The sequence below is a fragment of the Dysidea avara genome, chromosome 5 (assembly GCF_963678975.1).
Source record: "Dysidea avara chromosome 5, odDysAvar1.4, whole genome shotgun sequence".
NCBI classification, from domain to species: domain Eukaryota; kingdom Metazoa; phylum Porifera; class Demospongiae; order Dictyoceratida; family Dysideidae; genus Dysidea; species Dysidea avara.
The window spans coordinates 14,967,705-14,985,394 of NC_089276.1; the positions used below are offsets into that span (position 1 = coordinate 14,967,705).

The following is a 17,690-nucleotide window of genomic DNA, read 5'->3' on the forward strand; positions in this document are numbered from 1 at the left end:
TCAAATAAAATTACATTGTTCCTGTTTAATTTGATACAAATGTTTACACATGGCACATCCCAATGATTCTTGTGGACAGTTTTTTTGAAACCTCAAAGTTTGGTTAATGTCAAAATTGAAAAATGATTTATACAATGAATCATCCTGCTCTATCTTTTTAATATATTCAGCTAGCTGCCGGGGTCCATCAAACTTTGTAGCATCGATAAAAGTATTAGCACCAGGTACCTGATCATACACATCTGAAGTGCCATAATAAATAGGAATAGTTTGTGACAAGTAAGCATGCCAGATTTTCTCAGTAACATACTCAGGGAATATTGCATTTTCAAATGCAATTAAAAACTTATAGCCCTTTTCTTTGATCAAATGTAGTTTAACAGACAGGAAATCACTAGAGCCACGCCCCCTTGATGAATGCATATCAGTGTTATGAAAAGTTTTTCCGTATGAATCAATGTGTATATATTTCATTAATTCCTTCATGTACTTTCTCCTCCAATGTTCAGGATTAGTGATAAACATCACAACCCCACGCCTTCCAGAAGGTGGATCAAGCTTTAGCACACTTAGTAAAGGATGTTGAGTGTCTGGCCAACACATGTATGGATAAGGGATAGTACTAGATAGTGTGTAACTGACTCTCATGTAATCTGGCGATAACTGTTGACATGTCTGACCTTCAAATCGGGGAGGCTCACGATTGTATCGGAGAATTAACTGATTTGGATATGCAGGTCGATTGCACAAACTACTGCAGTCGAGGACCAACAGAACATCAGCAGTTTTGTAGTATGAATAGTCATCAGTAAGAAAACAGAGGGCATTATTTGGGAGTACACATTTCTCTGCCTCTTCTTTGTGAAGATATAGCTGCCACACTACAGTCTGCCTCATTCTTGAAAACACAATGAGACTCTACTATGGTTTGCGCACAAAGGATTACCATCATGCAGGCCACCAATGCTACCAGAACACAAATCTTCTTTTGACTCGCCAATAATACTACTACTTATTCCAATATTACTACGTGTACTATCTCCATCTTCAGACATCTTGGTCAAATCAATTCTTCTCGAGGTCACCGTAAGTTCATCATAGGTAAATTCAAATCGATCTCGTTAAGCGCAGAGATTCGCGCGCCCCAAAACTAATTAGTATAATTCCGTATTTTTTTAAATGCATCTCTTCCGTATCACGATTCGTTCATGGCACGTTGCGTACAAGCAGAGGTCACCAGACAGTACTCCAGTTTTATGAATCCTCCAGAGTCCAAGGTAGACTGGTAAGTATGGTCATTATCTATGGGTGTATTTTACTTGAGTATAAACTGATATTTGTTAGTTCATTAAAAGAATAAACTCGCTACAAAACCTATGCCAGACTAACACATTAAAAAATCCATCTTTAATACAGACAACTAACACATTAAAAAATCCATCTTTAATACAGACACAGCGTGTGCGTGTGTGTGCTTATATCAAGAAAAGTTAATCACTTATGCAAACTGGTTCAGTGCTTGTTGCACCAGTTAAAATGGGAACATCAGTGTTCACCATCCCAGTATCCACTGCTACCACTGCGTCATAATGGTAATTCTGGTGGTACAACAATTCAAAGTGTGATGGTCGTAGAAAGCTGCCCTCATCAACGTCCACATCAGGAAAATCTGGGTAGCGAATTGATGTATTGTTCAGTGGATGAATGACGTTCCACTTCATCTCTTCAGTGGATGGAGATATAAAGTATATCGGGACACGAAATATTGTGGCTGCAGCTATAACCTCAACTTGAGTAGTCCATACACCTGACTTCCAATTCTGCTCACATAACTCCTCAACTGTTCTGATGTTAGATGTTGATATAAAGAATGGCCTGAAGATGGTTTTGTTTCGGGATACTATTCTGTTTATCACGTGTCTAACAGAGCCATGTTCATTTTGTGTACCAAATAATTGAAATGACAATGCAGAGTAAAAACAGTTTCCATCTTGTTTCATTTTAACTACTCTCCGCTTTTGTCCTGATAAAAGCCCGTCACATAACTTGACTATGGGTGGCTCATTGTAGTGTTGTTCACCTAAGTTTAAGACAGTGACAGTTTTAATTGGTATTCAGTTTTGATTTCTATTAGAGAGTTATCAACAGCATTTACATAAAACTGTTATGACTATAATAAATGGAAATACATAGTTTGTAAAATTATGGGCAGTTTATTTACATGAGCACTGTGGGTCCAAACATGCACTGAAATCTAAGAGGTACTAGACAGGGTACACTTTGTCCTATGAGTAAAATGTTGACTAGAAACTATTCTCGCGTGTAGTAGTGACTTTACATGCTAATGACTTCATGGTGCCATGGCAGTAATGGTTATGTATAATCAAACTAGCCTTCGGTGCTTTCTTGCTACAAACTGTTTTAGTGTAATTTCTACTGACTGACTGACTTTCTTACTACTTTCCTTTACACACTATCATAACTATTGATAATAGCTAAGGCAACAGGGCTTGAGTTTCCCCTGGCATGTAGACAAGCACTTCAGGCCCACAAGTGCTTTAGCATATATACAACACATGCACACAATAGACTTAATATTTGTCCTCTACTGTGTCTGATGGTGAATTGTAATGCTTACAGTTTTAAGGCCTTTTGCTTGAAGGAACTAGTTTTAAAGTCATAATGCTATTCTGAATAAGTCATACTATATATGTACGTATATAGCATGGGATTATAGCTGCATGTTTGGACTTGTCCTTACATGAAATACGCCATGCATGGTTACCTTTCATGAATGTTGTATCCGAAGTACATACACCTTCTGTAGAAATACATAACAAGTAGTATTCAAATTACCTCGTATATCTTACCTGTTGATGAAGTCAAGTCATTGGTTGTAGGTTTGTCACTGGTGACAGAGGGCAGATGAAGGTGGCTCCATTGTGTACTGGCCTATTTAAAAATGTGTTGCGATACTTTTATGTACATATCACGGACACTTAAATAATGTTAAAGTACAGTTAAAGCACTGCCACATGTGTGTATGGAAAAATGCAGTATGAGATGAAGCAGAGTGCTGTATTGTCCTTGCCAAGTGTTGTATGTTTTGTATACATAAGTGTTATAAGTGTCACAAGTTTACATCATTTACATGCTAAGGGATGTTTAGGGACCAGCCAGACATCCTTGCAGAGTTAACCAGCATATTCAATTGTAGCCCCATAGCATTACCATATTTTGAAACAACTATTAGTAACAAATTTGTTCCATGGGCATGCAGTGGTGGCTATTACAAATTTTAGTATATGTGAGTGAGGTTCCACAATGCAGACACGATCAGTTTAAAGTATAATTATTTGCAAAAAAATTGTTAGCCACATAGTGATGCCTGGGGTCTGAATTATTTTGAGAGGAATTAGTAATGTGGTCACATATTGTACATAGTGCATAGTTATGGTTGGTTATTGTCACCTGTGGTTGTGGTGGTAATTGACACAATTCACTGCATTTTCGGAGTATACAAGCTTGCTTTTTTTTGCCTGATCCTCCAAATTTCACCATGTCTTCACAGTTTCGACATTTTCCACAATCATTTCTTTTGCATGCTTCACAACTACCACAGCGTTTCCGTTTCTTTTCACCTGTAAGATGCTTAGTATTATAATAATGCTATTATGCGCATGCTTGGATATACTTACACTGCATGGCTATCTTTGGCTTATTATGGTAGCTTTCCACAATAATTGAGTTATCTGTTGCTTCCTTCCTAGCGTCACTGCATGGAGTCCTAGCGTCACTGCATGGAGTCTTAGCATCACTGCATGGAGTCTTAGCGTCACTGCATGGAGTCTTAGCGTCACTGCATGGAGTCTTAGCGTCACTGCATGGAGTCTTAGCGTCACTGCATGGAGTCTTAGCGTCACTGCATGCAGTATTCATATTTTTATCATTTAGCATTACATATCTTATTTAATTACCTTCCTTTATCTTGCGATTTCTTCATGTTGACTAACAATGTTGACTTTTGTTCATTAGTTGGACAACTGTAATTTTGTCATATCTATAATCGCATGAAATAGTGTTATTCTACGTACCTCATAGTTGATGCCTTAGTTTTCCTCCCAGGATCTGCACAAGTCTTTTTGAATCGCAGCTGAGTTTCGTTTTTCTGTGCTGGTGCAAATTTGTCCTTTATTGTGAATGTCTGGCTTGTCTCTTGTCTTGTACAAACCTTACTACTACTCGCGGCTTGCATTAACAGGGAGAGCATCCTATCTAACACGTTGGCATCTTCTATGTTGTTTACAGCAAAAGTGATCTCATCAACATAGTGTAGTATTTCTCTTTTTTTCCCAGCAGTATCTAAATTTATTGCCAATGCAACTTGAATGAATGAATGCATAAAACCATAGATACCGTACAAATAACATGGGATTGGATGCTTGGATTCAATATACAGTGGAAGCTGTCTAAAGCGGTCACCTTCGGGCCAGAAATATTTGGCCTTTGTAGAGAGGTGGCTGCCTAACTCAGCATTCTCCATAAAGCAACTGTAGGCCACAACCAAGGTTTGGCCTTTATACAAAGGTTCCAGTTATTTAGTCAGGTTTAGTTACACATGCATGCATTTTGCTACACTTCAGTACACCACTTACGTAACTGACAGACTACAAAACAGATAAGAGCCAGAAGCTACTGTAACCAGTGCCAGTCGGTGGAGACAGTGCGTTAGCTAGCTATCAGCTGATTGAGCCGACTAGACTTCCTTGGGGTGAAGATGGTTTATACTATAGAACTTCAACCTTTTAGAAAAGATGGTGAACTGATAACTACACAATTAGAAATCCAGAATCAAAATAATAGAGGAGCTTTAATTAGAATTGTGCTAAGAATGGAGCGGCTATGAGCTTATCTATATTGTGAGTATATGACCTGTCTTTGTGTTACAGAAGTGAATACAGAAGTATGGAGCAGTGCAGCTAGTTTACCCACCTTAATGGCTGTAGGCTATAGCTGGCCATTTTGTGAGAGGTATTTTTCTATAGCGAAGTGCTGTTTGGGACTGCTAAAGCTGGCTGTTATACATGTTACAGAAGTGACCACTTAAGTCAAACTAATTCTGTACAAACTGATTGGAAATCGGTTGAGACCATTGTCACATGGCTGTAATGCTGAGGTGACTGCCCAACTCAGGTGACTGTTAAGGGAGGTTTCAACTGTATTATGTACTCCAAATAAGCACTCCTTGTATTTTCTTTCAGTTGGTGAAGGACTATATAAGTCTGATAATTTAGATGCTAGCTTCGCTAAAGGTTGTGAAGAACCAAGGTAAGTGAGTGTTTCTACACAATTTAACCCAAATTGTTTCGTAAATTGGACAACACAACAAAACCATAGTGTGTAAGTTTTGCCAAGTATTTGAAGACATGCAGGTTGCATTGTGTTTAAAGTCAAGGCAATTTCAAAAGGCTTGTGCCATACTTTGGTAAGCTTAACACCTTCTCCAGAGCTTGATAAGTGATAATCAAGTGTGAATAATTAATAACTTTAAATCTTGGGGAAAAATTGCAGTATAGATTGGTATTGTTATTTTTACATGTTATTAGTATAAATTTTAGGCTGTAATCCTAGGGGTTGCACCCCCAGACCCCTTTGAAATTCTGCTTTATACTACAGCCAAACTACAGTAGTTATGCTGTTCCCTACTTGGCCCCCCCGTAAGTCAGGTTTAGAATCGCCACTGACCTCAGTGTAGAAGTTGACTTTATTTGGGCAAACGTACAGCCGCTGGAATATATGCCAGTTTCTGTGTAGTGAAGATAGACTGAGTTAGCAGTGTAATTATTGTACCTGATGCAACTGTCAAATTAATAGCTTCTGGAACAACGAGGAGTGCCGGCATGCTAAACAGAGTTTCCGATTTCATGTTATTAGTATAGTATCTATGGTAGAAGATACGTACTGTGTATATTATAGGTCAGTGCTAAAGTGATAATGTGTATACATTGGAACCTTTAAATATTGGACACTTGGGACAGTACTTGCTTTTCCTTTATATTGAGTCATCCTTTATATGGAGGTGTCCTTTGCAGGGAGGTTGAATTTGTTTTAATAGTAGCTAATTCGTAACAACCAATCCGAATAAACAACCAATTCTAAAAGCTACATGCATACACAAAACTTAGCCAGGAAGTGTACACCAGCTGTATTTCATTGGAAATGTGGCTTTGATAGCAACAATAACACCTAGCTATACTGCAGACTGACGCACCCTATTTTACTGTTTATTTCAGCTTTCTTCCACCACAGTTCTCCCAACTTGAGTTACTGAATACTTTAATAAACTAGCTGGTGCAGTCACGTGTAAGTGGAATCACTTGTATGCAGTTTGATACTATATGGAGGCAATATTGATACACCCACTTATTGCATCATTAAAACTCTAGAGCCTTTGTTGTACATGTGCACATCTCCATTTTGTGCAAAATGTATCCCATCCAAAAACAGCTTATAGCTGTAAAAAAAGTGCGCGTCCAAGTAAAGCAGAGTTAACTGCGACAAAAAGTAATGATATCATAATGCGGCCATGTGCGAGGTGTGCAAGTTGTAATATTAGCTAATCAGATAATACAATGTTATTGTTAAAGTGTTAATGAGAACTATGTGATGCTGCTAGTTTTGAAGTGTGTGAGCATCTTCATAAATGCCACATAAATTTAATTCTCAATAAAGCAATGTGTATAGATTCTCTGATAGTAATAAATAGTTTGAGTTTGGCCACCTTTCCTTTGTTCGTAGCATTGCTGTATACAGGAAAGGCGGCCAAACTCAAACTATTTATTACTATCAGAGAATCTATACACATTGCTTTATTGAGAATTAAATTTATGTGGCATTTATGAAGATGCTCACACACTTCAAAACTAGCAGCATCACATAGTTCTCATTAACACTTTAACAATAACATTGTATTATCTGATTAGCTAATATTACAACTTGCACACCTCGCACATGGCCGCATTATGATATCATTACTTTTTGTCGCAGTTAACTCTGCTTTACTTGGACGCGCACTTTTTTTACAGCTATAAGCTGTTTTTGGATGGGATTTCAATACTTTTTGTTAGAATAAGCAATGCACTGTTGATAACAGTAGGTGAGTCAGTAGTTTCCATGGTTTTGACAGAAACCCCAGATTACAGTGACAGAATATTAAAATATAACTGTAATTTTAGTGGCCAGGGCCGCCCACATTGGGGGTAACTGGGGTATTTTTCCCCCTACCACAGCCTGAAAGGGGCCACTTGAATACCTGTTTAAAGAAAGATCGATATACTCTAATAGAGCAGTCAGGATCTAGACCCTTCCTTGCCCCTGGGCCCCTCTTTAACTCTTTTCCCTGGGCCCTCTAATTTCTCTGGACGGCCCTGTTAGTGGCATGCAACTGCAGTCAACTAACACCCATTTTAACTAGTAAACCCTTAACAACACTTTGCCTTTCATCTTGTACTGCATTGAAACGATCAAGATACTCTATTAGAGCAGTCACAAAACAGCTGTAACACAGCCATAGGCGGCGGAAAGGGGGGGGGGGGGGGGGGCTTAGCCCCCCCTCAGAATGATATCACACCGAAATTATCTTTCTTGGAGTGGGGCTGAAAACCGTGATAAAGATCGAGATACTCTAATAGAGCAGTCACTCTAATAAAGTATTCAGTGTGTAGCGAGCTATGTAAGGATTTTTATGTAGTTTATCAGCTAGAAATGGTAGCTGGTGAGGTGGAAGCTCTTGTCAGTTGGTTGCGACCTTTTTTTTTTTTTTTTTTTTTTTTTTTTTGGTCTCACCTTACTAAACTATAGAAATAAGTCTGGGTCAGCCCAGCCCCCCTCATATCAACTACTTGCTCCACCGCTGAACACAGCAATCAATATTTAGCATAGTTACAACTTCTGCTTAGCATCGGATTGTATAGTTTAAATTACTAGCTACTTACAGACTTTACAATATAAAAATATGGCACTTGTAGAAATGTGACTGTTTTATTAGAGTATCTCGATCTACTTCAAGCATTGACTAATTCAAGTGAAGAAGCTACGCCCCTGCCAAGAGATCTTGTGAAATGAAATGAGAATAGTAAAGAAAAGGCAAGTATGTACAGAGACAATAGAGGGGCGCGTAATTATGTCCTGTTGTAAATAAACGCCTTTAAAATTTATATTACTACTAAATAAACGCACCAGAATAGGCTTGTGTGGCTGTTGTCTCCAAGGTTGTCTCATTATTTGTCTTTTCGTGTTGAAGGGATTTAGTCGCAATTGGTGAGTTTAACTATACATGTATTTGTGTTGTAAAACTTAATTGTAAAAAGGCGATTAGCACATATCATGATAAACATGTATTTGTCACAGTAGAGTCTCTCACGAAGTCACGATTATTATGAGACATTGGACCAGGGTAAAAAATTTACTGCTATATTTAGAGGTTGTAGCGTTTGTATATCTTAGTATCTTAATAAATAATCCCCCATGATCACTAATCACTAATAGTACAGTGAAAACTGGTCATTATTCAGGCCGTAGGGACAAAATTTTCTAACCTTGCCTTTTAAAGAGGTGGCTGCATTATGCGGCCTTAAAAAAAGGTAAGAAGCATGCTGTTCTAACTGGCTATAGAGATGGATTTAGTGTATGACAGCGTATGAGACAGTGAGTGCTGGCAGCAAGGGGGCAGCCAATCTGTTAGAGCACCAAAAGCACTGCTTCAGACATAGGCAGTTGACTGTCAGCCCCAAGTGTAAAAAGTTTCACTGTTGGTCCTTATAAGCTCCTGATGAAGAAAGTGATGAAGTCATTATCCATAGGATATATTTTTCAGAGTATCCATTTCAGTTCTACAATATAGTAGCCAAGCATAAGATGAACATAACACAGCATTCCAGTAGTTTAGTGGTGACCACAACACTGCCTGAGTTAAACTGTGGTGAGATTTGAGACTACCAGAAGCCCTGGAATGTCTTCAACACATGAAATACCAAATATCTAATGCCTGGCTTTCATCCACAGTGGACCTGTCTTGGTGGCCACTTGTACAGAAGGGAAACAGCTAGTTGCCACACCCCTTAATTATCAATTTGTAAAATCGTTAGCAAAATTGTGTGTGCGAGCAAGTGCGATGTGGCAGTGCCGTGTATATGGTTGCTGCCTAGCAGTGACACATCACGAGTATTGAAGTCACAATGCGTTACTGTATCATCCATCTAAATACAATCTCTGAATGTGTCATTTTGTGTAGAGAGCAATCTTCCACAAGAAGTGACCTGCAGGTTTCAGTGTATATTGTTAACCATTAATATTGTTCACAATATTGTGAACTATATGTACAGTGAAACCTCACTTAGTGGCCACCTCTTTAATAAGACCACCTCATTATATTGGCCACCTCTAGTAGGTCCCAAATATAGCTAAGCATTACTTATGACCTCATTAATAAGGCCACCTTGTTATTCAGGCCAAATTTTTTGGTCCCACAGCCTGCCATATTAATGAGGTTTCATTGTACTTATGTGAATTTTTATTTTTCGTAACTTTTCTTCAGGTTTACTGATGGGCACTATGAAGCATTGTTGACTGGTACGTGTATAATGTGGTGACTTGAAATGCTAAAACAGTACGTAGCGTGTCTTGTATGTACATGTAATGTGTTGTAATGTGTCCACACATCCACACATCTTAGAAATAAATGTAATTGTATTCTCTATAAATAGTCAGTTCCATTGTGCCACTGGGTCATAAGTTGGTTGAGTATGGATCATCCAGGGCACTTGAGTCACATTTTGTCCTGGCCAAGTGGATCTCATCCACTGACAGAATATACAGGATCAGATCACGTGTATAAATTACGGTGGAACTTGTTTATTGCCACCTTCACTCATTCAGCAGGTAACAGTGTATAAATTCTCAATTGGAATTGGCTTTTCAAGAGTGGTTGTCTTTCTATACTAGTGGCCATTAAGATAGGTTGTACTGATAGAGTGTACATACTAGAGATGCAACAATATCCTCCACTTAGTGTCGTTTGATAGTGATGCAATGGAGACTATGTATTATTGCATTTAAATACTATACTATTATATTGCAACTCTAGCACGTATTTATAACAGGAATGTTTGTTAACCGTTTAGACATACTGGAGCCACACCCACTCATCTGGATTCTACAAATGGAGTCATACCAACTTGTTGTCATCATACTCACTCGTTACTCCCATTGTGTTTGGATGAATATACATGCCGTCATGTGAGACTTGCTACCATGGCGGGCCACTGGAAAACATTTGCATAGCAGTTATATTACAGTCATTATTGTACAATTCTTACATTATTGTTGTGAAAAGTGTTTGGTATTCATGTGTCTCCTCTGTATGTTGTAATTACATGTGTAATTTTGTGTGGGGGTGCTATAAAATGCAATAATGCATGGTGACAATTGTATTAGGCGATTTTGCACACTTCCTTTTAAGCTAGCTACATGTGCTAATTACTCACAGCTTGTGTCAACAACTGGTAACCGCAGTTGTACTCTTGTGTCATTCTTTAAGCCGCGCCCTTAGAGGACAAATTATGTGGGGGCGACTAATTTCAAAACGAAGGATGGTATGCAGCACCATAGATTAGCTATATCTATGGACTATAATCTATGGCAGCACACTTCTTGGTGGCTATATGTACTGATTAACTACATAGAGCGCCAGTTCATCAATACCCAGAGACCGCAGTTGTGCTCTGCGTCATTCTTTAAATTCCGAGTAAAATTCTTAGAGAGCAAATGACGTGGGGGCGACTAAATTCAAATTTCAAACTAGCCATTCTCGAAAACAAATGTTTCAATCTGAACGAAACTTTCAGAACAGTTTAAAGACACATTGCCCTACATGCCAAGCGAGTATTGCGGAAAACAACAATCTGGGATTTGTATTTGGCCTCTAGGTCGACTGAGGACGACTGAAACTTCGTTTGGTGCTGAAATCACGACTGTAGGGTAATCATGTATGGTGAAATCGATGATGTGAATCTTGAGGTGATTGAGTGAATACTGAAGCGATAACAGGGCGATCAATGTTCGGAATGCACAAAGGAACGCAAGGCATACACCTGCGGTTGCGTCTAACCGCATGCGATAAAAAAAAAAATGAAACGTCCCCTTTCATGTCGGCAATCTCGATCACGAAACAATCGGCATGGATTTGCTTCACTGCTTGTGTGGTAGTTACTAGTGACACGATGAGTTCAACTCCAGAGTTTCAGAGGGATAGCGTAAGTGACGGGTGGATTACAGGAAGGCCAAATTTGAGAACGTTCGTTCTTGTAAAATCCTCACGTAGTGGTCGCGTCATTTATTGTCTGCGGCGCGCGTTTCTGCTTTACTGGCCGCGCGACTCACTACCGTGAGTCTTGATAGGTCAAAGGACACTCATGTGAACACATTTGTATAGAGCGATTAAAATGCTAGGGTTTCAATGAAAGCTTTTCATTTAATGTGTTGAGCACCCCCACTGAACCCTATGAAGAACTTACTGCATTAAATGAAAGGCAAACAGCAACAATGGAGAACATTAAATTGTATTCAAGGTATCATAAAGTATCAGTTTAAAGGTAAAAAATCAACACATTCTATTGATAATGCTTAACACGTGTCGTACCTCGCTTGCTTATTGATGGTCAGTGGTATTCAAATATCATGTGTACATGTATCAAATTCGTGGTCAAGAGGATTATTAGTGTGCTCTTAAACCCTCACCCCCACAATAGCACACAGAGCACATATATGTATGTAGTATGGCTATATACCTGATGATGGTCTCTTTACAGGCTGATTGATGGTCTCTTTTACAGTAGAATCTACTTGATCTAGATCTGATAAACAGGAATTATCTGTTGGATACGGATTGCAGTCCATGTCGTCATCCACAGCTGTGCTTGAATGCTTTAACAATGTATTGACCTAAAGTATGTTTAAACGCATGGGAGTACATGCATGTGTATGTAGTTTCTACAGAGATTGTACCTTGTGAACATGTTTACACAAGTGTCCTTGTGTGTAATCAATACATGTGCACTTCATCATATGACGGCAGAGATACAAGCATGTCGGATCTTGACAGTGTGGTACACAGTTGGGTTGTTGTGCACAGCTGTTTGACAGTATGTGCACGCTGTAAACTTTGTCCTTTTCACTGGATTCCACTTGAAACATAGCTTCAGAAATCATCTGTAAAATTCATTCACATGCTAAATTCTTCATACAGTGATATGATATTTGCAGTATTAAAACTTGTGTGCTTGATGGTAATGTAGATAGACCCTTGGGTTGTACACTTTCAGTACTGAAGGGTTTTCTCACCAGATTTTGGAATTCTAGCTTTACAATAACTGACCTTTATGGATACATCTGGTATTGCTTCTCCCCGGGTGTGTCTCTCTTCACCATCTACTTTGGTGGATGTATGCTGTGGTGTCAGCATAACTTCCTTCCTCATCCTGTCGTAAAACTGGTCCACTTCAAATTTTAATAGAACTTCCACAAGGTCATCACACCGTCTGTTGACATGGTGATTAAGATAGCGTGGATTAGTCTTGAGTTTATTGTGGAAACTGTAAAGAAGATGTGTTAGTGTACTTATGTTAACAATTGCATGTAAGCATCAACACATACTACATATACACACCAGTCGCACACACTACATAAAACGTGCACACACACACACACACACACACACACACACACACACACACACACACACACACACACACACACACACACACACACACACACACACACACACACTATTTGCATGTACCTCTCAACTAGCATGTTAGTGTCTACATCTTGGTGGTCAAAGACTCGATGACACATTGCCCACTTCTCTGTAGATGTGTATACACATTATGCACATCAATGTTATTGTTTGTGTATATGTACGTACATATGTATGTCTGTGTTTATTTATTAAGGCTTTACAGCACAAGTGCTGAAGGTCTGTAGGACACCTGGTCCTATAACCTGTTTAAAGATGTTATACTAAGTATGTTTGAAAGATGCAGAAATTGTATGTATATATGTATATATGTACGTACACAGGTATGATATAGTATGTATGTATTGGGGCTGAAATAGATAGCAGTTTTTTCACAATCTGAATATCCTGAACAAAATTTTTGTGGATATACTACGGATAGTGATATCATTACTTGCTATTATGTGAATATGCTTGTTTTACTAGTACTATACAATAGGATAGAAATAAACACAACTCTGAAACGAAAATTTATTAAGTTTATAGTAACATTTAATTGTGGAAGCTACATGTGTCAAGAAAAAGTTAGCATAAAATTGCTTCAGATTATTATAAACTATTCTGATGGCATCAAATTACTATCTGGATGATAAATCATTATCCGTATATGTATATGTAATAGGATGGATGGCTGTGGTATTCGGGATTAATAGTGCGAGCATTGTAAACAGGAAGGAGTAAAATAGTGCGAGGCGAAGCCGAGCACTATTTCCTTCCTGTTTACAATGCGAGAACTATTAATCCCGAATACCACAGCCATCTGTCCTATTGCAAATTAATCCGACAACCATAGCAACTGTTACTAGGCAACAGAAATTCAAAAATAACCACTGCAAAAGACCGATCACACTTAGCAACCGTTGCTATGGTCTCAAAATGAGTTTTGCCTTAGCAACGGTTACCTAGCAACCGTTGCTAAGTAACCATATTGTGTTATACCTTGGGGCATTTATCACTATGGTAACAATAGTTGTCAAGTCGGACATTTACTTCTAATAGAAACACACCACACTATTCTAGCCAATCAAATTAGTATTATAGATTTTTGTCAAGGGACCTTGACAAACAAGTGTAATACTAATTCTATTGGCTAATCGCTTGACGTATATCAATATAATACATCAAGCTGCTATTGAGAGTATTATACAGTAACACATTCAGTTGTTGGATTAATGTACTATATATATCTGTTATGTATGTACGTACGTATGTTAATTCCTACCACAAATTATGTATGTGTGTGCAGTATGTATGTTGCTTCCATACCCATACATATATGAATACCTGTTCTGTTGCTATACTCCTTTAGATAGTATGTCAAAAACTGGTGCTCTTTTTCTTCCCAATAAGATACAAAAAGACTTTGCAATTCAAGAAATTTGTTGATGTCTTGCTCTGCAATAAGCATCCACAAACATGCATACATTTCAGCTCGATGTTCCTCTTTCCGAACCAGATGGTATAATTTCCTTTGCCATGCCCTGTGATTTAGCAGAAACATGTTATTGTTAGTATTTGTACTATTATATATTAAGTGTTACTGTATATGAGTATTAGTGCTGCCAAGATATAGACAAACTCTATATCATATATCACCAAGGTTTATATCACGATATAGAACTAACTGCAACATTTGCAAGGCAAACATGTACATATTCCTCATTGTAAGCTAATATTTAAGGTGGATGTATACCACAAGTAAAGTTACTCATGTTTACCAGGTTTTAAATGGATTTTACTTTTACTACTGCTATACAGTTGAGAAAAGTGGCTGGTATTCATACAAACCTTATAACCTCACAGTTTACTTTGGGGTTGGCATGTATCTACCTCTAAACCATCAACACATAACTTAATGAAATGCCAAATACCATTATGCCTGGCCTCCCCCACATCATTATACTATATCATGATACTTCGATATAACTGATTGACTATATCAGCACCTTGTTATATTGATATCTCGTGGCAGCACTAATGAGTATGTTGAGTGTAACACATTACCTGTCAACATGCCATCGACAAAGTAGATGGCGTACACTAGGATAAATACGTAAGCAAGCATTAGCTCCAGCTGAATCTGTAAAATATTGCATTTGTAAATTATAATATTATGGTTATTTTCCTTGTGAGCCTCATTATTATAAAAGGTGCATATTATACGTACCATCATCTGTCATTAAATTGTTTATAATTGCATTGGGACAGCGAATCTTAATAGATTTCCATAAAACTTCCAAAGTGTCTGTATCTTCCTTATCTGCAATAGCCCAAGCTACAGGTTGTCCTAAATTGGTTAATTATGTTTACATAGTGTAATAACAGTAATTGAATTACTAAAACATTTGAATACACTCATTAACAGCTGTAGCTACATACCAGTGTGGTACTCATCAGGAACAGCAACAGTTATCAGCTTAAAGCGATACTGGTTGGTCTTGTGGGTAGAATCCAAACACACTATCTTACTGCTGAACATTTCAAGCAGTCCTGCTTGAAAACTGGTCATGAGGATAAGTAGAAAGGTGTCTTCTGCTAAGTTAGGATGTTCTGAATCCCTTTGACCTTGTGCTTTGTAGAACAAAACAGGTGATGGATTCTCAAGCCTAAGTTCTTCTACTATCCGTTGGACAGATATGGCATCTTCATTGTGACGATGGCGACTAAAATCATTTAGTTTACGACATATATTCCTGTGAAAATTTCGTAAAACACCTCTAATGTACTTTTTCAAACCTGCAATCCTGTCGTGTGACAAACTGCTGTCTTGTCATATTTTTCTTAAAATTTCTGCGTTGGTCTCTCTTCCCTATAGATCCTCTCACATCTACACAATTTATTAAGACACATTATACATAGTATGGCTACTTACTGTCCATGATTCTTTCTAAAGATATACCAGCAGCAAACTGTTGGCATATGTCTTCCTTGACTGATTTTGGAATTGGTAAATGTTTAAATTCACTGTGTTCTACAGTATGGTTAGTGTGGGTAGAAATATACTTCACTTCCACTTTCCCTTCAGCAAGACATTCCGTCACTATCATTCTTGCTATGCAGCAATTTTGCAGTTTACGACTAGGGCGTGCCTTTCGTGTTTTGCCTGTCTTGTTAGGCCCTGAATGTCCCCGTTTGTTGCCATCTCTGCAACATGTATACATCATAGTTCGACTGCTTCCTGTAGAACATTTATGCAGTAATCTAATATCTTCATTTGTTTTATGCTATACCTACCATTGTTGTTGACTACTTCACCATTAGGTTTAACAAAGTATGCATATGTCAACTTCTCTTCTTCCTCTTTCCATGACATAAATGAAAGCAAATTTGAAAATGATTTTTGTTCAATTCCTGCACAATTACCACATGCATGCGTTAGTACTTATGCATGTATATACGTACGCAGAGCTTTGCCGTGCTCCTTCTCACAGTGTGTAACCAGTGCAGTGGCATGATAAAAATGTGCACCACAGAATTCACAAATGAACCGCCCTTGTTTAACAATACATTGCTGGTCAAGCACATCAGCTGTAATGTCCACCACCTGAATTAACACATGAGCTGTTGGTAGTATTTTATTTATTAAAGATTTTGCTGCAGTTACAGTATAATTATACGTAAATACACAATTACAAAAAGAAAATGATTATGTACTGCAGCTGGTATGCTGGTACAGCTGAGGTGTGGGGTTAAAGAGCAACATGATAAATGGTTTTGTTCATCAAAGTGTTTAAGAAAATTTGACCAAAAATGTTGAAAAGTTTTGCTCTCAAACACCAACAAATCCAGAAGTGGAAGAGCATTCCACTAATGTGGAAGTCTGTTGAAATAAAAGTGCTGGAGAAGATGTATTGTACTAGTGTATATATATATATATATATGCACAGTGTAGCCAATCCCTGCTTACACAGTTATTAAGATACGGAATGCACTACCTGAAGATGTCATCCCATCCACAATTTCAAATCAGTTTAAAAGTGACTATAGATAATATATCTAGATAGTATCTATGGTTAATTATTTAACCTTGTAATTTTACTCCTAAGTGCCTTTTATACCTGCACTAGCCAAGTGGTAAAGTATAACAAAGCATGAACTACAATTAACATAACTCATTGTGTTGTATATAGATGTGCTATTCCCTCCCCCTCCCTACCCCCAAGTTGCCTAGAAACCTAGAATCGCCAATGTATACTAATGCCATCATTATGACCATGCACTGAGTTGTCTAAAAATGTATGTAGAGGAAAACCAGAAATGTTTACAGATACAGCACAACATACAATTAACCTCGAGAGAGTGATCAGATGATCCTGCCTCGTTCATGTTTTCGCGCTCAGTCACGGCCGGGCGCAGCAGTTTGTCACGTGCAAGAACAACTATTAATCGAGGCGCGCGATTACGAATAATTAGATTTGGGGCGCGCGAATCTCTGCGCGTAACGAGATTCATTTAAAATCGGTCATCGACCTTGGGCTCTCACCGTGTCTGAAAACAAAACAGACCACTACCAACACCATGACAGCGACGAGCAATATAAGCCCTGATAAACACGATTTAGGATTACAGATCATGACTATAGTCTATATTACGGTGTGGCCATTTTCGAACACAATGAGGATTGACCCAACTTCCGTGATATTCCCGTACAATATTTTGTTAGGATACCCTATCCCATGGCCATGCCACTCACGTGACTAGTATTATGTAACTTGCGGGTGACTCATGACTTGACGTAACACATAGATCAACTATCTTACCAAAGCACTTTACTGTGGTTTGGAGAATCAGTGTTATTATGACTGAAGGAGTTTGACAGCTGTTTCTTTGGTGAGAT

At 38.2% G+C, this 17,690-nt stretch overlaps 2 protein-coding genes and 1 long non-coding RNA gene across 3 annotated transcripts; 1 reads left to right on the plus strand and 2 right to left on the minus strand.

Moving 5' to 3' along the window:
• LOC136255039 (4-galactosyl-N-acetylglucosaminide 3-alpha-L-fucosyltransferase 9-like) lies at positions 1-897 on the minus strand. The gene has a single exon (XM_066047758.1). It carries the CDS (start codon positions 895-897, stop codon positions 1-3), a length of 897 nt encoding a protein of 298 aa, XP_065903830.1.
• Positions 898-1,336: 439 nt separating this feature from the next.
• On the minus strand, positions 1,337-17,179 carry LOC136255040 (uncharacterized). The gene is made up of 20 exons (XM_066047759.1): positions 17,137-17,179; positions 16,256-16,447; positions 16,088-16,204; positions 15,726-16,031; positions 15,590-15,680; positions 15,233-15,546; positions 15,021-15,140; positions 14,858-14,933; positions 14,138-14,334; positions 12,857-12,923; positions 12,434-12,650; positions 12,064-12,267; positions 11,847-12,000; positions 4,095-4,362; positions 3,978-4,043; positions 3,699-3,922; positions 3,472-3,641; positions 2,871-2,952; positions 2,786-2,821; positions 1,337-2,080 (listed from the first exon to the last, which is right to left on the minus strand). The coding sequence occupies exons 1-20, from the start codon at positions 17,177-17,179 to the stop codon at positions 1,491-1,493; spliced, it is 3,534 nt and encodes a 1,177-aa protein (XP_065903831.1). The 3' UTR covers positions 1,337-1,490.
• LOC136256881 (uncharacterized) lies at positions 7,004-10,485 on the plus strand. Its single transcript, XR_010701705.1, has 3 exons — positions 7,004-8,319; positions 9,596-9,667; positions 10,182-10,485. It is a non-coding gene; the product is annotated as an uncharacterized lncRNA (long non-coding RNA).
• Positions 17,180-17,690: the final 511 nt, after the last annotated feature.